Source organism: Neomonachus schauinslandi, chromosome 12, assembly GCF_002201575.2.
Source record: "Neomonachus schauinslandi chromosome 12, ASM220157v2, whole genome shotgun sequence".
NCBI classification, from domain to species: Eukaryota; Metazoa; Chordata; class Mammalia; order Carnivora; family Phocidae; genus Neomonachus; species Neomonachus schauinslandi.
Genome location: NC_058414.1, coordinates 73,943,906 through 73,971,011, shown reverse-complemented (window position 1 = coordinate 73,971,011; position 27,106 = coordinate 73,943,906). Strand labels below are relative to the sequence as shown.

Here is a 27,106-nt window from a genome sequence, read left to right as displayed (position 1 = left end):
GCAACCATTCATCCCAATTAGTTAAATATATTGCAAGGATTCCACGTTTACAAATTGGTTACAGAAAAATGTCAAAACCAAGTTTTAGCACTTGATCAACCTGGCTACTTTAAATTTTCATAGGAGTAATTAAATTTGTGATTAAAGTATATCTTTTAGCCTTACTACAAAACAGTATCCATATAAGACCCCCAGTAATTGATACATATATAAGTAAAAACAATGGATGTAGAAAGATACAGAATTGCTTTAGCATTATTTCCTATATTTAATATCTGGGTCAGGTGCTTCAGAAATCAAACCAGTTTTATTGTGATTAATCACAATCTTGTGTTTAGGTGTGTAGAATTATTAATTGCATACAATGCCAACATTAATCATGCTGCTGATGAAGGACAGACACCTCTATACCTGGCTTGTAAAAATGGAAATAAGGAGTGTATCAAACACTTATTGGAAGCCGGAACTGACCGAAGTGTAAAAACCAGAGTGAGTACCAGTTTTTGGGGGGGATTTTGTCCTGTAATTTACCCTGTCTGCTAACTCTGTAGCCAGAAAAACAAAATATATTAAAATAGAGGTTGCTTTGATTTGCTTTTTTGCTTTTAGGGTATCAAATATGGACAGTGTCTGACCTCTGACTTCTGTTTAAGTGTCTGCTAATGAAAAGCTTTGTCTGTTAGCCTAACCAGTCCTTTGTCCTCTGAACCTCAAATTATTCATCTGTAAAACAGAAAAACGAGTACCTGTGTCCTGGCTATTTTCCAAATCAGGGGAGATAATGGAAGTATAAGTTTTTCATCATTCGACAAATATTACCTGAGCACCAGCTGTCCTCGGGACAGGAGAGACAGTAGCAAATCAAACAGTTCTGTCCTCATGGATCTTATTTCCTCATGGGACGGGAGGGGTGACCATAGACAAGTAAGTAAACAGATAGTAGCTGGATGTTTCGAAGATCAGAGTGCCTGGGGTGGGGGGGTTCCTTCAGTTGGTGGGAAAAGTCTTCATTGAAAATGTGACAGTTGGGTCAAGACCTGAAAGAAGCAAGGGTGTGGGCCATGAAGAGACACGGGGAGCAGTGTGCCAGGCCGGGGGTGGGAGAGCGGTGGTACCCTCAGTGAACCTCAGGCAGGCCAGTGTGGCCAGAGGCCAGCCACAAAAGGCCTCCTGGGCCATGGCAAGCACTTGGAATAAGGCCTTTGGATGGATGGTTTTGAAGAGAGCAAAGACATGAACTGACTCATTTTTATGAGTCCCTTTGGCTGCAGGTTTGAGAATAAACTGTAGGTGGGGCAGAGCAGCTGCAAGGGAGACCCATAGGAATCCTGTTGTTTTAATCCAGGGAAGAAGCAATAGTGGTTTGGATCAAGGTTGAGGGGTAGAAATGGTGGGAAATGATCTAATTCTGGATATATTTTCGAAATGTATATTTTATAAAAGAGCTGCAGAAGTATCACCTGTTTCGGTAGTGGTAGTAACAATGACATAAAATTATCGCATAATGGCTGAGGGATTTCAGGCTCTGAAATCAAAGCTTTGAGGCTCAAACCATGCCTTCACAAAGCTGTGTGCGCTTAGGCAAGTTATGGTACTTCTCTGTGTCGTGGTTGACCCCTCTACAAAATGAGTCTAATAATAGTAGCCATTGTTAGGGTTATTAAAGTGAAATGAGGTTATCTATATAAGGTAGTTGGTATAGTGCCTGGGAACTGTAAGCAATAAACAGATGTTAGCTGTCACCATGGTCACCATCATCATCAGTTATAACATGGGACTCAGTTGTAACACGTGTAAACAAAAGGAAGTTTTGTGACAAGATAGTGCCCACTGTCAGCACTTAGAGGAGGGTTATTTGTGCTTATTTGTTATTGCTAAGATTGTGTAGCACCTCACAGAGTTCAGGGTCATTGTCTAATTTGCCTCAGAACTGGAAGCACTATATGCAGAAATCCATTATGGACCCCAAGTCGCTCTTGACTCCGTCCCACACAGTTCTGATGTCTCCTGTACAAGGCGCACAGATAATGTCAGTGATTTAGAAACTGAAGACAATTAGAGTCTGATGCATGGAAGAGTCCTTGGATAACACTGCTGGCTCAGCCACACAGAAATGCATTTGAAACAAAACTTCTCAATTAGCCCTCCCAAATTTGTCTTCATCAACATGTTGTGAAACAATTGAAGACCAAGGCATCAGCTCTGTGCACACATGCATTTCTCTGATGGTGCCCTCTCTGGGCTGGAGGAGTTAAGGAGCTTCCATCATGATCCACTCTTCATTGCACTCAGGAATTACCGTATTTTTGTCTTTGCAGCTTCCCAGAATATTAAAGGTGTAACAGTCACCACCCTACCATATATTCCTAATGAAAGACGAGCGTAGATAACGTAATTTCCCAAGGTTATCTGAACCTTGGATTTCTTCTGTTGGTAGAGAATTGGCTATGCTGTGCATTCCTTTCATAGGAAACATCCTTAAAATTCCCCAGGATAAAAAGGTCCATTATCTATTTTATAGGTCACAGGTCACCCTTAGATCCTGGATTGTTGTTGGTTTTATATTTTCTTTTTTGTTTGTTTTTTATGACAAGTGCTCTCCTTAATCCCCATCAACTGTTTAACCCACCCACCCCTTCCCGTCCCGACCCTCTGGTAACCATCAATTTGTTCTCTATAGTTAAGATTCTGTTTTTGATTTCTCTCTCTCTCTCTCTAACTTTTTTCCATTTGCTTGCTTGTTTTGTTTCTTAAATTCCACATATAAGTGAAATCATATATTTGTCTTTCTCTGACTGACTTATTTCAATGAGCAATATGCTCTCAGGCTCCATCCATGTTGTTGCAAATGGCAAGATTTCATTCTTTTTTTATGGCTGAATAATATTCCATTATATAATATATATCTCACATCTTCTTTATCCATTCATTAATCAATTGGCACTTAGGCTGCTTCCAGTATCTTGGCTATTGTAAACAATGCTGCTATAAACATAGCCTTTGTAATGTAAAAATTAGGAAAAAGTCAAGAGATTTGACTAGGGAAGGTCAGGAGCACTCACACTCTGGTGCCTAATTAAGGCCTACCCAGTAATGGTGTCCACAGCCCAACAAAGAATAAGCCATGAAACGCTTTACCTAGCTGGAATATGCCCGAGGAGTCTAAGGTATTCTCTTTACTGCCCAGCCATGGTCTTGTCATAGCCAAGCCGACTTCATTGGTATGAAGTATAGACCAGAGAAAAATCCACTTCATCAAGAGACAGCTTTAGCAAATGATCAGATAACTCACTCTAAATGTACATTGTTACCACTTACTGTCTTTCCTTGTGTTCTACCTCATTATTTTCTTAAAAAGTGTGCTTTAGGGGCGCCTGGGTGGCTCAGTCGTTAAGCGTCTGCCTTCGGCTCAGGTCATGATCCCAGGGTCCTGGGATTGAGCCCCGCATCAGGCTCCCTGCTCAGCGGGAAGCCTGCTTCTCCCTCCTCCACTCCCCCTGCTTGTGTTCCCTCTCTCGCTGTGTCTCTCTCTGTCAAATAAATAAATAAAATCTTTAAAAAAAGTGTGCTTTAGCTCACTGAAAGATATTTAATATAACAATATGAAATACCCCATGAAAAAAAAAATTCGCCAAAAAGAAAATAAAGATAGGAAAATAAAGTAAAAGATACAAATCACCAAAATAATTCTGTTCTTTTATGAAAGTCTTAAAAATATAATGAAGACTGGTACCTGAGTGGAAGGAAGACCCTTGAGAGATGGAAAGGGGACCAAGATTTTCCCTGGAAAAGTGCTTGTCACACTTCGGTGCATCTGAATCACCCGGAGGGCTGGTGAAGGCACAGATTGCCTTCTCATTCAGTCGGTCTGGGTGAAGGCTCAACAACTCTCCTCTCTAACAAGTTCCCAGGTGATGCTGCTGCTGGTCTGGTGACCACACTTGAGAACCACTGCCCTAGAAAAGAGTTCTAAATGAATGTACCCTAGCAACCAGCCAAGTGGATAATGAAGGCCTCACAGTAATATATTCTAGAGAGTGGGCCCAGTAATTTTAGTTGGAACATTTTCTAAGCTTGCATTTATCAGTTTCCAACTGCAATCACAGAACTCTCAATAAAGGCCCATACCCATTTCATGAAGTTATTTGGCCTTGCTTTTCCTGTATGTCTACCTTTTCCCTATTATCTAGATTTTTTTCCTTCAAGAATCGTTGGCCTAAAATTTTAAGATCACTGGTTGGGACTCTGCCCTATAAGTAAAACTGGCTTATAGCAGCATTCAGTTAGTACATTACTAATAATACTGTCCTTGGATATAAATTTTGAAAAATCTTTATGCTAAAGTTCATTCTTTTTTGTATTCTTAAACTCCAAATGGCTAACTGTTAAGTGGAAATTCTTACAAAACAGCAAACATGAGTCATAGCAGTGGGAAATACGGTAATTGACAGAGGTCAGAGAACTTGACTCAGCTCATCAGTGACATTCAGGATTGGAATGCCTGCTTTTCCCTGCTCACTGGTCCATGCCCAAGAACTTTTAGAGGTGAACTTTAAATAATACTGTTCTCCACATCCATGTTGTAATCAACCCTTTCCTCCTGGTCATTTTATCTTCAGGATGGCTGGACACCAGTTCATGCAGCTGTGGACACTGGTAATGTGGACAGCCTCAAGCTTCTTATGTACCATAGAGCACCAGCTCGTGGAAACTCTTCGCATGAGGAGGAACCCGAGTCAGGTGTCTTTGACTTGGATCAAGGAGAAGAGAGTCCCGAAGGCACATCCAAGCCTGTTGTTCCTGCAGACCTCATTAACCATGCTGACGGAGAAGGCTGGACCGCTGCCCATATTGCTGCCTCAAAAGGTTTTAAGGTGTGTCTGGTAGAAGCTGGCGTCTTTACAATTTGATGCGTGACACAGTTGTCTGCTATTGACTGAGAGTATTTCAACGGAATGATTGGAGACTGAGTGATATTGCAGAGACAATCAACTACCAATATGAACTGCCTTTTTTTTCTGTCCCATAGTATTTACAGTCAACCATATATGAGACTTCTTTTTTTTTATAAGATTTTATTTATTTATTTGAGAAAGAGAACATGCACAAGCAGGGGGAGGGGCAGAGGGAGAGGGAGAAGCAGACTCCCCGCCAGTCATAGGAGGCTCAATCCCAGGCCCCCGAGATCATGACCCCAGCTGAAGTCAGATGCTTAACTGACTGAGCCACCCAGGCGCCCCAAGACTTCTACAAAAATCATACTTGGAGTTTGTTAACAAATGTGGGAGTGATTTCAGACTTTTTAAAAAAAATCTCATGTAAAATTAGGAGAAGGAGTTTGGTGTTGATTTATCCTATGGGATTGTTTGACTCAAGGACCAAGGCTATGCTGCTGGTTAGAGGGAGGGCCAGGATTCAGATGCATGCTCTCAACTCTGAACTGCCTCCCTTACACTCTTCCTGTGCTGTTTTACTGGTAGGTATGAGGGCGCTCAAGATTTCACGCATCAGTTAGAGTAGAAAATGATTCTGATTATTCAGGAAATAATAGGCCATTCCCTCATGCTTTTTCCCGTTTTGATCAGTTTAGCAATAATGTACTTTAGTGATAAAAAGCTATTAGGAAGCTCCTGAGTGCAAGGCACTGTGTAAGCTGACATCGGCAAGGGATCACTTACACCATCAGCTAACTCCCTAGTTCAGTGGCAAGAGAACAGGATACAAGACAAGTGTAGGTAAGAGAACACAACAAATTAAAATAAGGGTATTGGACATGAGGTTGGAACAGTATACAAATGCAAATTTTATTTTTTGAACAAAGAGAATGCACCTATATCAGAGAGCAGAGTCACAGGGATCTTAGGCTCAGAAATGGCTCTTTCAGGAGGCACTGGAAGGGATTTTGGCCTTGCTGGGTGGGTTAAATTTGCCACTCATCACTGGGATTGGAGAGTAGGTCAGACTGGGCAGCAGCAGGAGTAGAGACTGGAAGGAGGGACGTGAGCAACAGCACAGGCCGAGCTGATGAGGGACGGTGAGAAATAAGATGGGACTGGGGGTTTCGTAGTCCGATGTGGGCTTCAGTGACATTTTAAGGAGTTGGGGCCTTTTTTACTGGTCAGAGTAAAGCCACTGAAATGTTTTGTACAAAGGAGCAAAATAATCAGCTCTCTAGTTTGAATGATTAGCAATAACACAGAGAAGATTGGGGGTTATGAAAAAATTGGTGGCAGGAAGAGAGACTAGGTGAAAGATGAAGAGAGTGGCAGATATAATGAGACACATTACAGACCAGAAGTGTCTTCGGGTTGCAGACAGATTAGATGCAGGAAAAAAGGGAGCTGACTTGAGAAGGGGAGCAGTGACGCTCCCAGGAAGAAAAAAGGAGAGGCATCATTGTGATCAAGAAGATAGAACGTGGGTTTAGACATGCTGGATTTAAGTGCTGAGGTGTTCATCCAGATGGAGATGTCTGGGAATAGCTAGAAAATGCATTTGGGTAACTTCCTGTTATTACAACCTATTATAACCTAGAACAGAAGCTGTTCATTTTGGACTTTTTTTTTTTAAATGAGAAAAGCATGATTTAGTTAAATGTGGAGGTATTGCTTGTTAGTAGTTTGCTCCCATTTTACCCTTTAACAAAAAAGTACAAAAATTTTGTGAACTCGATATACATGTCTTGATTTGAATGGGATGCAATATGCATGACATAAAAGTTTTTAGGAGACAACGATGAGAACTGTGAAAAATTTACATTTGAAAATGCATGGTTCATCTTAGGCCATGAATCTCATTTGGTGGTAGAAGGGTACATTGAAGGAGTTGTTTTCAACCTACTTCCACCCCCTCAAGAAAATCTCTGAAGAGTGGGTTGTGTACACGCTCAACCTGGAGGCAAAAAAAAGACAAACAAACAAAAGAAACCCTGAGCATCACTGATCTAGAATGTTCAGCTACTGAACCTCTCATGCTAAGCAGAGAGAGAAAGTGCTCCCAGGGTGAGTGACCCTGCAGTGTAGGGCTCTTGTGTTTCTGTTCAGCTCCTTAATTATGAACTCCTTCTTGGTCCTCATGCTTTTTGTAATCAGGGATGGTATCTTCATGGATCCTCAGGCCCCTGGTACGCATAGATGCTCTGTCATTGTTGAGTAAAGGGAAATATGACCACTTTCTCTCATAGAATACGACTGTCCCTGTATTTTCTTTAAGAGGCAGAAGATAAATTTTGAACGAGAAAAGAGAGATTTTTAAAAGTGATCATGACTGGGATGCCTGGGTGGCTCAGTCAGTTAACTGCCTACTTTCGGCTCAGGTCATGATCCCAGGGTCCTGGGATCGAGTCCCACATCGGGCTCCTTGCTCTGCGGGAAGCCTACTTCTCCCTCTGCCTGCCACTCCCCCTGCTTGTACTCTCACTCTCTCTCTCTCTCTGTCTAGCAAATAAATAAATAAAATCTTTAAAAAAAAATAAAAAAATAAAAGTGATCATGACTGACAACTTTGGCACACTGCTGAGTAAAATCATAGATTAAAATAATAGATTTTTTTTTTTTTAGCCCCAGAATGGATACTTCATCTTCCAGTCTAGCCTCTTCATTTTATGATTAGGACATTTAAACCCTGGAGGGAGTACTAGAGAGAAGTTGGGAATGAAGCCCAGATTGCCTGATTTCATTATCTTCACAATGTACCATGCTGCCCTCCTTCCTAGTCAAAGGTATTGGAAAGTCCTTCTGCGTCATTTGCCTAATAGAGTTCATATCCTGGCTAAGATTGTTCTCCAGAGAGGTAATCCATTTACAACTAATTTCCTAAGACTAATTTTCTGAAAAATATAATTACAATTCTGAATCATTTTGCGGGTGAAAAATTCTACCCTGGCCACAAGCAGAGCTTAAAAAATGAATGTTTCTTCTCTGTCCAGCAGCGTATATGTGTCCGACCTATATAAGGAAGCAGTACATCATTACTTGTTTCCACATGTTTTTCAATAAAGAATTGTGGCATTTCAGAGCTTGAAGGGATATAGCTCATCGAGCCCAACCTCCTCATTTTGTAGATGAAAAAATCAAGTCTCAGAAAATAGTGTAACGCATTCCCCAAGGTCAGTTCATGGAATATCAGATCCCCAAATCAGTGCTTTTCCCACTTTAGTCCTTTGTCTTTCTCCCAATGGCTAAGCAATTTATGCTAGTCGCCCTTGAGTGTTTGCTAATAGGAGTGCCTCTCTCTAAAGCCTGCCTGTGACTAATCATTGAGCATAAACGTTTGTTTTCATCACAGTGTGAACAGAAAGAAGAGTTTCTTAGTGAAACTGGGTTGTGTCATGTGACCTTTGACATGTCAGGTTTGTGCAGCAGAAACATTAGGGAGATGTTCTGAATTTGATATCTCTGTTGTTGAAGCTCTCGTACAAAGAAATTCTTTATTTCCGAGGACTGTGTGTGTTTTTGGCTGCAGGACTAGATTATAATTCTAGTTTATAGATATGACCAAAGCTAGTGGCTTCCTGTCACTCAGGCTCTTACTCAGTCTCTCTGGGTTAATGTGTTGACTATTTCAGGCAGACTCCTTCCTCCACTTTCGACCCTGCCCCATCCTCACTTCCCCTCCTATTTCAAGGACCAGGCTTTCTCTTTTTTTTTCTGGTTTTTCTCTTTTGTTTAACCGTAAGCAACTCCCACACTCCGTTTGTAATTGGCTGGTCCTGTTTTTTAAGAGTTTATCCAGTCTTTCAGCTTTAACTGTGGCTTCTGCAGTAAAGCATCCCAAACGCAGATCTCCACACCTGGCTTTTTACCTGTCTTCTAGACATTTATTTTCGGCATCCTGGCAGTCATCTCTGGGCAGGCCTCCTGCCCTCTGATCAGACAGTGGCCCTTTTGTTACCATCATTAGGTCATTTTTGCATTGTGTTAGGATTGTGGTCTGCCTGACACATTATTATCTTCTAGCAGGGAGTGTCATGCTCCCTCGGACGCGGTAGCATCCACCCCGACTGGGTGGTCTGGATGAGGCTGTGTGTCTCAAGTATAGAGTCCCACAGGGGGCCCCAAGATTTAGATTTCCTCTCCCTGGGTCATGGCTGCAGAGAATAAGATTATGGGAGTCACTGAGTTTCTTTCTTGTCATGCGGAATTGGGTAACTGGTTGGGAGAGGAGAAAGATAAGATATCTATGAAGTTGGACCAACTCTTTGGAACTAGATGTTGATCATGATAAGTAGAAATCTGTTCTTGGGAATCTGTTTTTTGTGCTTTAGATTCTCCACGATTATTTCCTTTTTTCCCCCTTAATTTTTATAAAATTATTATTGATTTTTTTAAAGATTTTATTTATTCATAAGAGACAGAGAGAGAGAGGCAGAGGGAGAAGCAGGCTCCCCACTGAGCAGGGAGCCCGATGCAGGACTCGATCCCAGAACCCTGGACCATGACCTGAGCCAAAGGCAGACGTTTAACCATCTGAGCCACCCAGGCACCCTATAAAATTATTTTTGAAAAGGCCAGACGGACTTAGCTGTTAGTAAACAAAGGGAAGGCTATTTTTTTTAACACCTATTCCAGAATATTCAGTGCAGAGTATTGCATCCTTGCTTAATTCGAGCAGCAGTGATTAACCGACAGGATCCTAATGGATTCTAATCTAAACTTAGCCAACCAAAGTCCTGTTCCACCCCTCACCCAAGACATGGACTCTCCTTGTTTTCCACGAACAGCTTTCATGGATCTGGGTTTTGACCCTTTTTCTCCTTGTGCTCTGTACTTTTTCCCTTGCATGATTTTACTGATCCCCAGATTATAACCTAGAAATTCCAAATTGTTGTCTCTAGCCTTACCTAACCATTTCCTGAATCTACCCAAGAAGGTCCTATTCAGGAGGGCCACAGTTTACAGGGCATCTCCTTAGAAACTAGAGCAGCAAAATTCCTTTGTCCAGTACAGTCATTCTTTATGCCTGTCATCCCAGTGTAATATTAACAGTACCCCCCTTTTTACAGTTGGGGAATTATATGGTAACCCCATTGATGATCATATTCACTTTTGCTTCCATCAGAACACTCCACCTGGTTGCATCCTTGGGCTCCCGTGTTTGTGCTCCTTAGCCCGTCTGCTGCATCTCTTGTTCCTTCTGAATCCAGTACCATCACCTGGCATTTGTGTTTACTTGCTCCGTCTTCCTGACTTAACGAATTCAAATGATCGGTACAACTCTAGATTTTAATTCCTTCGCATATGAATTTTGACTATGTTGCCTCCTCCATATCTCGTGGGCACTGCCCCTGGGGAGCCCTCCTTGTCTGCTGTCTAGATTCGTGCAGGTTCTGCCAGGCTCTTCATCTGCGGTCTCTCCGCCCCCTTAGCTCACCATGAGAGGGTCTTTCAGACGGGAACTTCTTCATGTAATTTCCCTGCTTAGCGTCTTTCCAAGGGCCTGTCACTTCCAGGATAAGTGCCAGACCTATATGGCGACAGACAAGTCCCTTCTTGATCTGGACTCAGTTCACCTCCAAAGGCACACTCCCTGTCTCCTTCCCTAACGTGCTGTGCGCTCTCAGCAGGCACCACTGGCTACTGTACAGATGCCCTGTGCTCTCTCCTCTCCCTGTCTTCCTGTCTCCGCTTCAGATTAACCTCAAATGGCCTCTTCTCCTCTCCTGACCCTTCCCTGCCTGGAAAACAGCTCAGCTCAACTCTTGGCTTCCAAAAGCGAGGTGCTCCCAGGGCTCCTCTCCACACTTCACTTAGAGCGCTTCTACTTTAATTGTTTGCATGCCTGTCTCTCTTTCTGTCTCCTCCAAAAAAATAAAAAATACCACTTTTCCATTTTTGTGTGTACTGTGTCCGGCAGAGTCTCTGGCCTGCGAGTACTGTTGGCTGAATTGATGAGTGAATGGACTGTTCCTGCAGTTCTTTCTTACTGAGCTCCTTCCTTTCACCCTCCTTTCCAGTATACCTTCCAAATGTACCAGTTGTTTTTCAGAATCATGCTTATCATGGCACTTTGCTACCTGAATATATCCTCATGCCTACAGAAAACCTATCTTCACGCCAGCCTTAGAACTCAGCCCTTCACAGCGAACTCCAACTATGTTTGTCTTTGGCCATTCACCCCTAAATCTACCTTGTTGCTTATGCCATCATTTCTCATTCTAACAGCCTTCCATCTTCCCTGAAAGACAGTGGGCACACCCATACCCCCAGGGTGTCCACTCTGTGCATTTGCAGACTGCATTCACTCTCCCTCCCTCTGCCCAGTGTCAGACTCTCAGCTCCCTGACCTGACTTTGATCTTCTGTCTAGCTCTTTGGACTTGGGGTTTCTACTCAGTCTCCCTGGCACTTCTACCTTGCTTCTCAGCTCTCCTTAAAGGACCATGGCAGAGGTCGGTCACTGACCTTCAACATCTCTTTCCCCCTTCCTCTGTAATAGTGGATTCTGCAGAGTTCTGGGCTCATGACCACCCAAACTAAAGACCACATTCTCCAGACTCCTTTGCAGGTAATAAGGTCACCTACCTAAGTTCTGGTTGGTGGGATGTGAGTGGAAGTGAAAGCTTAAGCTTAAACCTCTGCTTTTTAAGTGTCTGTTGTAGCAGATGTATCTCTATCATGATGAATAGGACTTTGGTTTAAACCCACCTGTCCAGATCTCTTGTTCTACGTCACTTGAGTAGGACACCCTGCCTGGTTTAGGCCCCCTGGGAATCCATTTCCAGAAGCAGTGACTGGCATCACAGCATTTATCCTCTTCACAAACCCCACCCATCAAGGAGAGAGCTTAGATTCCTTGCTCCACCTTTCCCTCCTCTTCCACCTAGTACAACTTTGGACATCACTTCAGTGCCATTTTGCCCATGTCTCTACTACACTTTGGACTCCTCCCTGAGAAGCAGAACTATTACCTTACTCATCGTCACAATCCTCAGGTCTAACAGAGGACCTGGAAGAGTGCTTAGTACCTCTTTCTTATAGTTGTGGGGATTAATGAGCACTAAATACTTGCAAAGTGTTAGAACTGTGCCTGGCACTTAGTATGCACTCAAATAGCTGTAGCTGTGCTTGTTAAGTGTCAGTTGGGTGGAGGTTTTCAACTCCTTTCTGTTCCCCATGGAGCCCAGCAGTGGGTTTGGGTATGCATCACCCTGCTATCCTCCTGGGGACCAACATTGCTTGCTTCCTTATAGAGAAAGTCATTGCTTATATTATTGCCCACTGACCTACCTGAGTATAATAAAAATTATATACAACCCACTTTGAAGGTCAGAGGTAAAAGAATCTTGCAGATTCTGGTTGTATCTTTTATCATGTCTGTTTGTAATTTAAAGTAACGTCACCTAGAATTATATTGAGATCAGTGACATTTATTGATGTGCTATAATTCCTTACTACTTAATTGAATATTTAGGTTATTTTCTAATTGGTGATTATGTTGATTATAATAATAACAGCTAATAAATATTGAGAGCTTAGTACATGCTGAGAATGTGAACTTTTTATGCATCTTTTCATTTAAGTCACATAAGAGCCCTACAAATACAAATATTTAAACAAAGATAAGGAAACTGAAACAGAAATGTTACATGATTTACCGAAAGTCATAGATAAAATCATTTACATTGGCAGAATTAGGATCCAGGTCTGTTTTGGCTCTTATCTGCTTTTGCTGCAAGTATTAACTTGCATAATAAAGGTATTATTTTTATCTCTTCTCTGGGAATTCACAAAGTTTAGTGCTCTGATTGCATTCTAGTTAATTTCCCATTAAAGTTCATTTCTAAATCAGCATTTCTGAATTTCTCATTTACTATCTAATGCATTTACTGGTATTATACAAATTAGTCATAACAGTTTGATAAGAACTGTTATTTATATATTTGACTTTGTTTTCAGTTCATTTCTTGGCTTAGGGAGTTTTTGAATTTGAACCCCAGACCTATCTACAAAAAAAACAGACTTTGATTACAGTTGTTAGAGGAGATCCCTCCAACCTGAGCAGGCGCAGTGAGAAACCAATGTTCTAGTCAGTTCCCTTTGCAGGCAAACCTGGTTCAGCGCCTCCATTTTGGGGCTGCAGAGACCTCGTCTCCCATCCCCCCAGCATCTGAAAAGATTCCCTACATCTGCTGGCCTTCACACCAGCAGTGGCTTCCTGTTCAGATTTCACTTAATTGGTGGTTTTAGCTTGCTTGCTTTCTTTTTGACCCTTAGGGATTTCCTGTACTTCCTTATGAACTCACGTGTAAAGTCTGTTTTGGGGGCAATATGAAGCAACTGGAACTCACATATACTCCTGGTGGGCGTGGAAATTGGTATAGCCACTTCTGAAAGCTCTTTGCAGTATATACTGACCTAGAACAACATATGCATAGCCTGTGACCTAGCAGGCCAGCTCCGAACATAATACCCAACAGAAATGTGTACGTGTGTCCATCAAAGGACATGTACTAGAATGTCCATAGTAGAACCCGATGTCCATTACCAAGAGAACAGATAAGTAAATTATGATGTATTCATATATACCACACATGGAATACCACACAGTACTTTTTTTTTTTTTTTTTAAGATTTTATTTATTCATGAGAGACAGAGAGGCAGAAGCTCTGCAGGGAGCCCGATGCAGGACTCGATCCCAGGACCCCAGGATCATGACCTGAGCTGAAGGCAGATGCTTAACCAACTGAGCCACCTAGGTGCCTCCACACAGTACTTTTTTTTTAAGAAAAGGGTAAACTATGTTTAGTCCCAACATATGGATGAATTTTATAGAATTTTATAATGTTGAATGAAAAGAAGCCAAATATTAAAGTGAAATTGCAATATGATTCCACTTATATTAAGTTGATAAACAGGTTAAACCAATCTCTGGTATTAGAAATCATCATAGTAGTTATCTGTGGGGGAAAGAGGAGGGGCTAGCAATTGAGATGGAACGTACAGGAGGCTTCCAGAGTGTGCCTTACACAGTTATGTTCACTTTGTGATACTTCTTCAAGCCTATTTGTGTACTTTTCTATGAGGATAGTATATGTCAATAAAAATATTTACATAAAAAGAGGAAAAAGGTGTGTTTCTGTATTTTACAAAATAGAAAAAGATGTTTTACAGCAATATTTTCAGACTGCCTGGTTTACTATTGTTAGAAGTGAAAAAATGAAATCCGCCCAAAGCCTGTGTGTGTGTGTGTGTGTGTGTGTGTGTGTGTGTATGTATGTGTATAAGGGAGAGATGGAAAGGGTGTTGCTTGTTTGGTTGTTAGTTCCTTTTTATGGTTTCTGGTCTATTCAGTTTTGTGCTTATTCTGGTGGGAAATCAGTAAACAAATCATGAAGTAGTAAAAGTTGATTTGGCAGAGGTCCTTGGCCAATATCCTGATGTTCTATCCTGCTACACAATTACTTACTTGAAAATGTTTGCACATATATTGTCTTACTTCTACTTTGTTATGAAACATTTTGGAGAACTAAGAGTTTCCAGTTCATAGGTTACTGATACTTTTTTTGGTGGGGATTTCCTGAAGCAACAGAGAAGAAGAAAGAGCTGCGAAAGAGAGGATGCATATCTTCAGTATCTGTTTGGAAAATTTTTCTAAAACCTCAACATGGTGTTCGTATTTTTCAAATAAAAATAGGGCAGTGTAGGGATGCCTGGGTGGCTCAGTCGGTTAAGCGTCTGCCTTCGGCTCAGGTCATGATCCCAGGGTCCTGGGATCGAGTCCCGCATCGGGCTCCCTGCTCCGCGGGGAGCCTGCTTCTCCCTCTGCCTCTGTCTCTCTCTCTGTCTCTCATGAATAAAAAAAAAAAAATAGGGCAGTGTAAGATCACAAATATAAATGTGCTTACGGGGACTCTGAGACAGAATTGTTAAAATTGGAGCCCTGCACTTACATGACCAGGAAAACAGTTCATCATCTACGAGACAGCATGGAGCACCAGTTGTAGCAAAAGTCTTTTTGCTTTATATTGCCAAATTACCATAAAAGGATACTGTCTGCCGAAGTCCACTTCTTCCTTAATTTCACTCTGCAACATGAGTGATTAGTAACCTTTTTTTCCTCTTGAAACCTAGGAGGCTGTTCTGTGGAGTGATGTTGTGGTCCTGTGATTCACATTTGAATGAAGCACTCTTTGCTTTCCATTTTGAGCCTGTGTTTAGATTAATGTGTGTATTTGGGTTGCTGAAATTGAAATATGATTTCTAGCTGAGAATTTCTGATTTGCTCATTACAGGCGAATGACTTTTCCCTTGAATTTTTCATTTGAGTTTATTCATTTGGGCGTGAGGTAATAGAGCCTTTACCTTTACAGAACTGCCTGGAAATCTTGTGTAAGCACGGAGGGCTTGAGCCAGAAAGGAGAGATAAGTGCAATCGGACCGCGCACGATGTCGCCACTGATGACTGCAAGCATCTGCTGGAGAATCTGAGTGAGTGCCGTTTACAGCTTTGTTCATCCTTCCTCACACTGCTGGGGCCTCGGGCACATTGGGAAGATATTCATGCAGCTACAGTTTGCTCATTCGCTTCTTCGCCTTCTTTGAACCCTAGCAACTACAAACACATTTTATTGATTATAAAGGTGATGATTATTTTTCTCCCTGCAGAATGGCTTTTTAGAGAATTAGTTGCTATTCAAATAATGCTAGATCTTCTTTGTATTTTAATGACCTTGGACAGTATTTAATTATTGCTCTTTTTTTCTGGGCTTAGATTGTCTCTCTAAGACATGAGATGAATAGGGTATGAAGAATCATGGCTGGGTACCTTCGCCATTAGCTGATCATATAAATGTAGGAAAGTTATCTCTCAGTGCCTGGTTGCTGACCTGCCTGTGAAGATAATTGAAGATCTTTTGGGTCTCTTCCAACTCTAAGCATATATGCTTCTCAGCACATGTTCTAAAAGGTTCACTTGTGGGTTTATGGAATATGGAGTTTCAGATCATACAAAATATTACAACTTCTCATACCAAGATTATCACTCAGTCCATCCAGTCAGCCAGCTGTATCAATATTTTGGCTTTAACATATATTCTAACATTGAGACAGAAAATGAACAATAAACATAAGAAATAATTTATTACATGGTATGTGAGACAGTAATTTGTGCCTGGAAAAGACTCGGGAGGATTGAGAGTGTGAGGATGGGTTTCAGTTTTTAAAGTGATGGTCAAGGGAGCCTCACTGGTGAGACACTGAAGCAACCACTTGAAGGAGGTGAGCAGGGCAGCTCAGGTAAGAGCTTTCCAAGCAGAACATTGTCAGGTGGACAGAGGCCCTCGAGTAGGAGCATACCTGTTGTGTCCGAGGAGCTGTAAAGGGGGCAGAGTGCTGGGTTGGAATGAGCGAGGGGAGAGAAGTTATAAGATGGGATCAGGTGGCAGCCTGATCTGGTTGGAATTTATAGGCTGTTGTAAGATAGCCCTTTCAGTGTTTGAGCTTCAGAGTGACAGGATCCACTGTACATTTTCACAGTTCCCGTGGCTGCTTTGCTGAGAATAATTGTAGGAAGTCCCAGGAGAAGTCAGGGAGACTTGTTAGGCCCTCGATGTCTTCCAGCATGAGAAAATAGTGACAGCTCAATCTAGGATTGTCACAGATGAGGTGGTGAGAAGTGGTTGGGTTCTGGATGCAGCTGAAGGTAGAGCCAGCAGAACTTCCTGCTGGACTAAATCTCAAGTATGAGAGAGGGGGGATTCATGTATCACTCCCAGGGATTCAGCCTCAACGATTGGCAGGATGGAGTGGCTGTCACCCGTCAAGGGGAAGGCTGTGGGTGAAGCAGATGTTGCTAATGGAGATCAGGAGTTCCGTTTTAGAAGTATGAATTTGAGATGTCTGTTAGGGTATCTGTGTGGAGATGCCAAGTCAGCAGGAATTCCAGAGAGGAGTATGAGCTGGATACATAAATCTGGGAGTCAGCAGTTTATAGATGATATTTAAAGTCATGGGACTGGATGAGATCACTAAGGAAGTGAACACAGACGGAAAAAGGCAGAGAAACACTCCATGGTCCCGAAATCTGGAAAATGTGGAGGGACCAGCAGAGAATCAGTACAGAGTGACCAGTGAGGCATGAGAGGATCCTGTGGGAGTGGATCACAGAAGAGAGAGGGAGAACTTATGTCAGCAGCTATTGACAAGGTGAGAACTGAGAATTAGCGATAATTGGAAAAATAATCCGGTAGTTGGTTAAGAGAGAAAGCCAGTTTAAGAAGGGAATCATAAAACAAAAATAGACTCTTTCAACATTTTATTTTCATTTTAATCATACAAATATTTCTTTCGTCAACTCTCAGGTGAAGGTCTTTACTTTAGTATGGTTTTGCTGACTGAAGTCCCACCTATTCTTATTTGAAAACAACACCTCTCATGCTTCATCTGTGATCTCTAGTGTTTGAGGAATTAAACACATTTAGAAGCAAACTAAAGGCAGTATCTGTCTAAAGATAATTTTTTAAAAATTTTATGTAGTTATCTATACCTTATTAGATGACTTTTTTTTAACTACCTCCTCTGTTCAGTGTCTCTAAAGTGTACAACTTCATTGTCATAGGAATAGTAAGTCATTTCATCAGTTTATGGAATATTTAATTTCCTAGTTATAGTAATGAGTTCAGCAGACATAAAAGATTAGAGAATAAACACAAGTGACTCTTGGTGAGCACATAATTCAGTTCATGAGGATGGAAGGCATCAGGCACTGCCCACCTCAGTGGGGCCTCAGTCAGTTGGTGTCACAGAGAGATTGGAAAGATCATTTAAAAAGCTTGACTGCACTGTTTACTATTTATTAGATACTCACTAGTATTTACCATGTCACTGACGGTGTGTTAAATTCATTTCAAACATGAGTTCCTTTAGTCTTTATAACAATTTAATAGCACATTCCTAACATTTTGTAGAAGGAATTGGGGTATAGAGAGATTGAGGCAATTCACCAAGTACACGTGGCTAGTAAGAGGCTGGTCCTGAGTCTCAGACCAAGGTTGTAGGAGTCTGAAGCCACTATCACTGACCTCTACAACTGTAACCTGCCTTATTCATGATGTTATTAATGAAGGTAAGGAGAAAAGGCAATATAGAGAATTCAGGGTCAAGAGAGCACTCTCGTTTTCCCAGATTTTTTTTTTTTTTTTTTTAAGAACTTGAGAGTCATGCTGAAGGAAAGAGCCAATGAACTACAAAAGGCCAAAGATGCAAGGAAAGATAAACAATTCAAGCAACGTGGTTCCAAAAAAACTGTGAAGAGTTTGGGAGACCAAAGTTTACTGCAGTAGAAGAACATTCAGTTAATAGTGTCTGAAGAAATATGATAGCTGACCTTTGCTTTGTGTTTCAGATGTTTGTATCTGCCTATTTTATATAAGAGTTTTGCTGGTTTTTCCTATCCAGGTTTTTTTTTTTTTTTTCCTAATTCTTTTATTCTTCCGACAGACGCTCTTAAGATACCTTTAAGGATTTCAGTGGGTGAGATTCCACCAGGCAACTATTGTTCGGATGACTTTGAATGCGAAAACACAATATGCACTTTAAATATCCGCAAACAGACATCATGGGATGATTTTTCAAAAGCAGTGAGTCAAGCTCTGACAAATCATTTCCAAGCAATCTCCTCTGATGGATGGCGGAGTCTGGAAGATGTGACATTTAATAACACCACTGACTCCGGCATTGGCCTCAGTACAAGCAGCGTGCGATCCGTCATGCTAGGTATCAGCAATCCTGTGATGATGAGAAAGCTAAATTTCTCGGTTTATTCATGTTTATGGGCTCCACAACCTGATACTTAGTTCATTGATTAAATACATTCAAAGCTCACTTGTGACAGCTGCTGGTGCTGAAAAACTTGAGTATTCACAATGCAGCCATTACATAATGTTGCCCATTAGTATAAAAAATGCTTTGATGCCTCAGATAATACTTAGAGAGTAAAGAACAAGAAAGCCCTTGATGAGGCTTTGTGATTGCACTTGCTATTCTGATAAATGCTAAAAACTAACCACATTGCAGCTGCTTACTGATGCACAAGTTCTGAACACAACTCCAGATTTGTACTTGGGCTGTGCCAGGGATGCTTATAGTATATTAACACCTTACCTCCAGCACAGGAGCCCTAATGAAGTCTCGAGTTGGAAGAAGCACTCTCCATTGACGTTATAATCAAAGATCCCACATGGGATGATTCAGGGTGATAAGTGGTTATTTCTGTTTGATAGGCACTATGAAGCAGACTCCAAAGAACTTATTAAGATAAGATTCGTTGGGGCACCTGGGTGGCTCAGTACGTTAAGCGACCGACTCTTGGTTTCAGCTCAGGTCATGATCTCAGGGGTTGTGAGATCGAGCCCCACATTGGGCTCTGCGCTCAGCATGGAGTCTGCTTGGGATTCTTTCCCCTCCCTCTGCCTCCCCCTGCTCCCTTGCACATCTCTCTCTCTCTCATATAAATAAATAAAATCTTTTTTTTTTTTTTTAAGATAAGATTTGCTTTCTGGTGAACATAGTCAGTGCTCTATAAATGTCCTTGGTTAGTTTGTTTCCTCTTGAGCCAGCAGAACTAGCATCTTTGGGGAACCTGCTATTATTTCAGAACTATGTTGGGAGCTTTATATACAGCACCTCAACAAGTCCTTAAAACAGGCTCATTTTACAAATAACTAGTTACAAGATGACCTGCCTGAGATCACAGAGCAAAGAAGTAAAACAGGCAGGATTCAAATCCCAGTCTGTCTGGTAGGACAGCCTACATGTTTTCAGCAGCAGTATGTGGCAAAAGAATAGTCAAGATTGAGGAAAAGGGTGAGTTTCACCATGCTTTTAATATATCAGCTTATTAGATCGGAAAGTGTTTTATTCTGTTAACTTACATATGCTAAGTCACGTTAAAAATATATATATTTTACTAGCTTTTAAGGCAGATTATTCATAACAACTTAATTTTATGAATCTTTGGCAAGATCATTAAAATAATTATTACAGAAGAATTATTATATAGTTAAGTAATTGCATTAAGACAATATGTCAAAAATGATTCTCAGTAACACATTTTGCCCACACGATGAACTGTTATTCAAGGTGTGGTTGTGCCCACCCTAATAAATGAAGTCAGCACAGACTTGTTTTGAAGAAAATGGCCTTTCATCATCAGCCCTCATCCAGCTAATCTGGAAACAAGCGTAAGCAAATGGATATTTACCACCATCAGAGAGATTTACCTGTGAGCAGTGGGTAATAAGGCCTGATGGTTCCAGTGTTCATGCTTGTCACTGACGTGTGGGGCACCCTGGTCGTTTCAGATCTAAAGATGATTGAGTTCTGTGGGTGAAGGGCTTAGTGTAGTCTCTGGCTGTAGCTGCTTGAAAATTAGCAACTATGACAAGAGTTAGTTATGTATATAAGTGACTTTACTATAGCGATAACCTAAGTAGATGAAAGGGACTCAAGCCACCAGATAACCAGTGAGTTGTAGGGAGGCCATGCATATGTGGTAGGAATATTGAAGGATTTAAGATCTGTGGAAGGAACAAGTACGTACTACGCATCCTTGCCTAGAGTAGACACCTATTACTTGGGACCCTTTCTGAGCAAGAGTGAGCAGAGGGCCCGGACAGTGAGAAGGCTTGCTTTATTCTGAGCTCCTGAAGTTACTGTTTTTTCTGGAATCTAGAAATTTGTTGGAAAGGGAGCAGATCATAAAGGACCTGTTACCTCATCCAAAGTGCTTGGACTTTGTGAAGCAGGCACTGCAAGAGCCATGAATATTTTATCATCCGGGGCACCTGTGTGGTTCAGTTGGTTGGGCGACTGCCGTCGGCTCAGGTCATGATCCTGGAGTCCTGGGATCGAGTCCCACATTGGGCTCCCTGCTGAGCGGGGCGTCTGCTTCTCCCTCTGACCCTCCTCCTTCTCATGCTCTCTGTCTCTCATTCTCTCTCTCTCAAATAAATAAAATCTTAAAAAAAAATTTTTAAAAATTAAAAAAAAAGTTATCGTCAGCTTTGTTCCTGAGAGCTTAACCCTAGAAATAATTAGTAGTACTTTTACTCCCCAGATTTCTCGCTTACTCCAGAAAATAGCTCTGGAGAAGCCTGTTGTTGGAAGGCCTTCCTTTTGACCTTCAATAGACATTGGTTTGGGAGTTCACCCCTGTGACCCTTGACATATTCTGTGCATAGCTTTGACAGTTTAAGCTCTGGATTCCTTAGGGTTCTCACATAGGAGATTGCACATTGCCTCTTATAAGAAAAATTACTTTAAGCTTCTTTGACATTTTCTTTCATTTTTTTGAACTAGGAAATGTGCCATGGTCAGCAGGTCAGAGCTTCTCCCAGTCCCCGTGGGACTTTATGAAGAAAAATAAAGCAGAGCAAGTCACTGTGCTTTTATCAGGTAAGGATAGTCCGAATTGAGTGAATGTTGACACAGTGTTTGGCTTCATGAGTGTGTCGCGGTGCTGATTCTTAAATCTGTACGTTTCTGTCCTGCATTCTCTAGCAATGCATGTATGACTCCCTCTACTAAGTAATTAGATGTTTTTTGAAACATTTGATTAAGAAGAATAAAAGCCAGGTTTCTGACACTTGTGGTGATATCCATCCTGATCATTGATTGCTGCAATTTTTTTGTTAATTTTATTTATTTATTTGAGAGGGGGAGAGGGGGCCGGAGGAGCAGAGGGAGAGAGGGGACAAGCATACTCCTCGCTGAGCAGGGGAATCTGCCATGGGGCTGAATTTCACAACCCTGACCTTGAGATCATGACCTCAGCTGAAATCAAGAGTTGGATGCTTAACCCACTGAACCACCCAGGCACCCCACTGAGATTCTGACTGCCTCTCTCATTAAGAACAAACCAGAAGTTAAACCTAAGGTTCTGAGAGGGTGGCAAGAGACCATGTTAAAAAGAAATGCCTTCTGTTACTGTCAAGTCCAGTGTGTGATTAATATAATTATTATAATAGTACAAGGTAATGTTTAATGAGCACCTATTATGTGCTAGGCCCTGTCGTTTATAGCACATTACAAGTATAAATTCATTTCATCCTTATAACAACCCAAGGAGATATGTATTTCTGTTTACCCTCATTTTATGTACAAAGAAATTAAGGCTCAGAAAGATTAATTTTCTTGTCTAAAGTTATATAGCTAGTCAGTGTTACAAGAATCCTCAATTTCTCAGCCCTTAACTGTAAAAGGGATTTCATCATATATTTCCCATAGTTGGGAATGGAGTCTTTAAAAGTTCAGCTAATAAAGTTTCAACTACTAAAGTTGTATTCTATTGTTTGAACTACTTACTGAAGTTAAAAAAAAAAAAAAATGTAAGACTATCCCAGAAAATTCCTTCAGACTTTCCAGCACTGTATTGAGAGAGTAGCAGAATTTGGGAGGGAATTGAGGGAGATAGAGTCTGGGAAAGAACGTAAAGGATAACCCCTAGAACTGCGTTAATGCTGTCTCAGGCTAGAACTTTCAGAGGGTTGGGATTGCCTCTGATAACACTTGCTTATAAACAGTAAAATACTGGATCCGGCGATTGGAGCAGATACTAGCTATAGTATTTGAGCTAGGACCTCAGGCCCTGGCTGTGACTGACAGGTGGGCTTCTCAGGGGAAGGAAGGGCAGCTGGGGAGCTCTGGGGAGACCAGGAATAGTGGCCATTTACCAACCAGTTCAAAATGTCACAGTATTTTCACAGCGATAAAGACACAAAGGTACCTCTTGGCCAGATGTCAGCTCTGCCTACATAAGTCAACAAACGTTATTGTATCTTTTATGAGAGGTTTTGTTGTATTTTGATCATTTATATTTAATAAGGAAGAGCCAGGGTGCCTGGGTGGCTCAGTTGGTTCAGCCTCTGGCTCTTGATTTTGGCTCTGGTCATGATCTCAGGGTTGTGGGATCGAGCCCTGTGTTCACGCTGGCCATGGAGCCTGTTTGAGATTCTCTCTCTCTCCCTCTGCCCCTCCTTTCTCTCTCTCTCTCTCTCTACTTCTCCAAAAAAAAAAAAGGAAGAACCAATATTCCGTGTATTGCTTTCTTAAATAGGTCCTCAAGAAGGCTGCCTCAGTAGTGTGACTTATGCGTCAATGATCCCTCTTCAGATGCTACAGAATTACCTCAGGCTGGTAGGTGGATGCGGCCAAGTGGAGTCTTAAACTCCCATCTCTGATGCTGGAATATATTGGTTGGCCCATTTTCATGTTTGAAAGAGTGTGAGCCCCCACTAACCCTGTGACCTTCCCCAGCAGCCCTTTCCCTAGAAGGCTGCTGGTCACTTAGTTCTGGATTTCTGTCACAGTCATTCATGTGTTCACCACCTGGACCCAGGGACTACCTGTTCCCTGTGAAGTGTTATAATTGGAGCAGGAGGAGATTGTCTTTCCCCAACATGGACTTGACATAAGAAACTGATCATCAATATGAATGGCTATAAATATCAAGATGCTTTGCTGTAAACTTTTGTAATTTAAAACTAAGTTAAATATGCTAGCATTAGTTAAAGTATTGATTTGGCCACTTCAACAGAAACTAAACAGTTATAGCTTAAACAGTATAGAAGTTTATTTTTCTCAAACAGAGAAATCACAACAGGTGAGAGAGCCAGCCAGGGGATGTGGGGCAGGGTGACCCCAGCAGGGTGTCAACACCTTCTCTCTCACCGGGCCACTCTGACCTGGGGTATTGCTTATGTGGGTTTGGTCAAAGAGAGTCACCAGGTTCTAGCCTGAGGGAGGAGAGCCTGGAGGGCAAGCCCCTTCCTTTCTGGGGAGTTGCACACCTCATTTCTATCCACAACCCACGGACCAGAACTGAGACACAAGCTCACAGCTAGCTGGAATATGTGGTCTTTTGGTGGCCAACCATGCACCCAGCTAAAACTAGTTCTGTTATTAAAGGGAAGAAGAATATGATTATCAAGAGAAAGTAGCAAATTCTCGACAGTGAATAACTACAGTGCTTTGCCTTTGTCCAGTACTTACTACATGCCAGACAGTATGCCAAATGCTCGTAGGTGTGTTATTTATTCTTCAAAACATCCCTATGAGGTAGAAAGCATCATCCATTTTATGGATGAGGAAATTGAAACAGAGGTCACATAATGTGCTCAAGGCCACGAGGCTAGTGAGTGATTCAGCTAGGACTGTGCAGTCCCTGCGACCCGCAGCGGTTTCTGTGTGAGATCTATCTAATCTAAAACTAATACTGAAGGTATTGAAGGAATACCTTCGATTGAAGCAAACATTCATTTTGCTTGCCGCCTTAATTTGGAAAGCTTTTTCAAACAGATGAATGGGTTTGCCTATGGTCCTTTACAAAGTTAAAGGGGCAAGTATCAGTTGATACCTCTGTTCCCCATGGAAAGAAGTATTCAAAACCATTCTGTTGATCTTCTAGCTAAACTCAGAGTTGGGACTGACCTTTTTAAAAGAAGCCACAGTAGCACAGAAACATTCAGAGGCTTTACAATTTAGAAGAGATGGTGTCTTGTAAATCTGAGACTTTCACTTGTTTTCTTTATCATGTGTTCCTCTCTCCCTACAGCTTCAAAGTAAGCCTGAGGGATACATTATAGGTGGGAGGGAGGGCTGTCTCCTCCCTGTGCTTTAGTGAAAGTTGAAGTTGTGTGACCAGTTGGTTTTCAGGAAAGTGAGCCTAGGCTCCCAGTAGAATGAGCTTGTAGAACCACTTTCTTCTCTGCCTTCTCCCTTCTCAGCTTCTCTGTACCAGGCAAGGTTCTGGCTCAGGGCTTTTATTCACTCAGATGATAAAATAAACAGAAAGGTGATGAAACAGATTACAACTGCACATTAGGCTTGACTGAGCAGGTCTATTAGGACATTATAACCAGAATATTCCAAGTACATTTATATGTGTGCCTCCTAACGCATAAGACATAGTAACTACCAATGACCAACAAACCAGAGACTAACTAGTTGTTAGTTCTATTCTCAGCTTAGTGAGTGTAGACAAAGGGCTTTTTAAAATTCAACAATTAAGCCCTGGATGAAGATAGTAAATATTTATCATGCTTTTTAGCAACCACTTCAAAATTTAAAGTCACTCAGGCAATAATATAATACCATGGTTGTGAATGTTTCATCTTCCATATGAGATTATAACCCCCCTAGTGAGACAGATAATGTGTTAACACATTTTTGTATCCTGTTTAGTTATTTAATTCAGTTGTTTGACAACTATTTATTGAGAGCCTTCTAAATGCAGACATGTTTTAGAAACTTAGGATACCTATGTGTAAGATGCATTCCCTGACCTCGTGGAGCTTACATTCTAGTGGGGGAAGACAAATAGGAAACAAATGAATAAATACATTTGTGATGACATGGCCAGTCAAGTATGCAAATATATAGGAAAATATGCAAGTATGAAGGAAAATAAAGCAGATAAGGAGATAAAGAGCTAGTGGGAGGGATGGGAGAAAGAACTTCTGGGTGGAGTTGTTAGCAAAGACCTTTCTGTAGTGACGTATAGACAGAAAACTAGATGAGGGGAAGATGGTAGCCTTGTGAAGGGTGTTGCAGCAGATGGAACAGCAGGTACAAAAGTGTCTATGCTGGCAGTGAGGTCTGAGAGATGGCCAGAGCTAGATCATTTGGGATCATGGCAAGGACTTTGAATTTTACTCCAGGTGTGATAGAAAGCCACTGATAGGGTTTGAGCCGGAGAGTGACACGTCCACCCAGTGCCACAGTAACTATAGGCACATTGATAGGTCTTTGAATTGTTGGAAATCTGTACGACATGCAAACCTAGTAATACCTGACTTTATTGAGTATTTATTATATGCCAAGCTCCGTTGTAAGATCTATAGATTGTTTGATTTAATCACTCCATGAGGGTAGGTATTTATATCAGTTACCCCCATTTTACAGGTGAATAAACCAAGATTCAAAGGAATTTGTCCAAGGTTCTCAGCAAGCAACTGGTAGAACCTAAGGAGTGGCACCTAGTCTGTCTTCCTTTTTCATGCATGTAATAATACTGGTGAAGAAGGAATCGTAGTAACCAGTTTTAACTGTGTGTGTAAATGTATTACATATAATGCATATATTAAAGCCTTTATGCAGAAAGCCACATGGATTGAAGACTTTAAATCAGATTTGTTTCTTTTTTTTAATGGTGTTATTTTTCAATACTTTCACTGTATAATTAAAATAATACAAGTCCTAAATATCCATTCTGACAGCTAATAAGGAAACATTTAACTTGATTGAGTTTTGAATCGCTAATAATTTATTATAATAGTTGAACTTAGTGTAAAATTCAGACTTTCCCTAGCCAGTTGCAGTTTTTATTAGCTTACTTGCAACCTTCTTTTTTAATACTTCAGTGACTATGAGTAATTATTATATTAGAAAAATACTTGAATAGATCATCCTCATCTGAGCACTACTTTATTATTTTTTTTATTCTTATGTTAATCCCCATACATTACATCATTAGTTTTAGATGAAGTGTTCCATGATTCATTGTTTGTGCATAACACCCAGTGCTCCATGCAGAATGTGCCCTCCTCAATACCCACCACCAGGCTAACCCATCCTCCCACCCCCCTTCCCTCTAGAACCCTCAGTTTGTTTTTCAGAGTCCATCGTCTCTCATGGTTCGTCTACCCCTCCAATTTCCCCCGCTTCATTCTTCCCCTTCTGCTACCTTCTTCTTCTTTTTTTTTTTTCTTAACATAGATTGCATTATTTGTTTCAGAGGTACAGATCTGAGAGTCAACAGTCTTGCACAATTCACAGCGCTTACCAGAGCACATACCCTCCCCAGTGTCTATCACCCAGTCACCCCCTCCCTCCCACCCCACCCCCCGCTCCAGCAACCCTCAGTTTGTTTCCTGCGATTAAGAATTCCTCATATCAGTGAGATCATATGATACATGTCTTTCTCTGTTTGACTTATTTCCTGGGCACTACTTTAAAATGTAGGACTTGAATCCCCTAGGACATGATTCTTGAGATTCCAGTGCCTGGTAGCCATCCACCGCAATATGTGGCACACTAACCATCAAGAATCACGACTAGGAAATTCCACCTGCTCTTCATAGCGTCCCAGAATAAATTTGCTGTGTTCCCAT

At 41.4% G+C, this 27,106-nt stretch overlaps 1 protein-coding gene across 1 annotated transcript in view; it reads left to right on the top strand.

The window, feature by feature from the left end:
• CTTNBP2 (cortactin binding protein 2) overlaps positions 1 to 27,106 on the top strand; it is a 151,685-nt gene that overhangs the window by 88,369 nt on the left and 36,210 nt on the right. The window contains exons 7-12 of the mRNA XM_021699323.1: positions 339 to 489; positions 4,620 to 4,874; positions 15,311 to 15,428; positions 18,438 to 18,713; positions 21,297 to 21,392; positions 23,053 to 23,132. Coding sequence (XP_021554998.1) covers positions 339 to 489; positions 4,620 to 4,874; positions 15,311 to 15,428; positions 18,438 to 18,713; positions 21,297 to 21,392; positions 23,053 to 23,132 — 976 coding nt within the window. The remainder of the gene's footprint in view (positions 1 to 338; positions 490 to 4,619; positions 4,875 to 15,310; positions 15,429 to 18,437; positions 18,714 to 21,296; positions 21,393 to 23,052; positions 23,133 to 27,106) is intronic.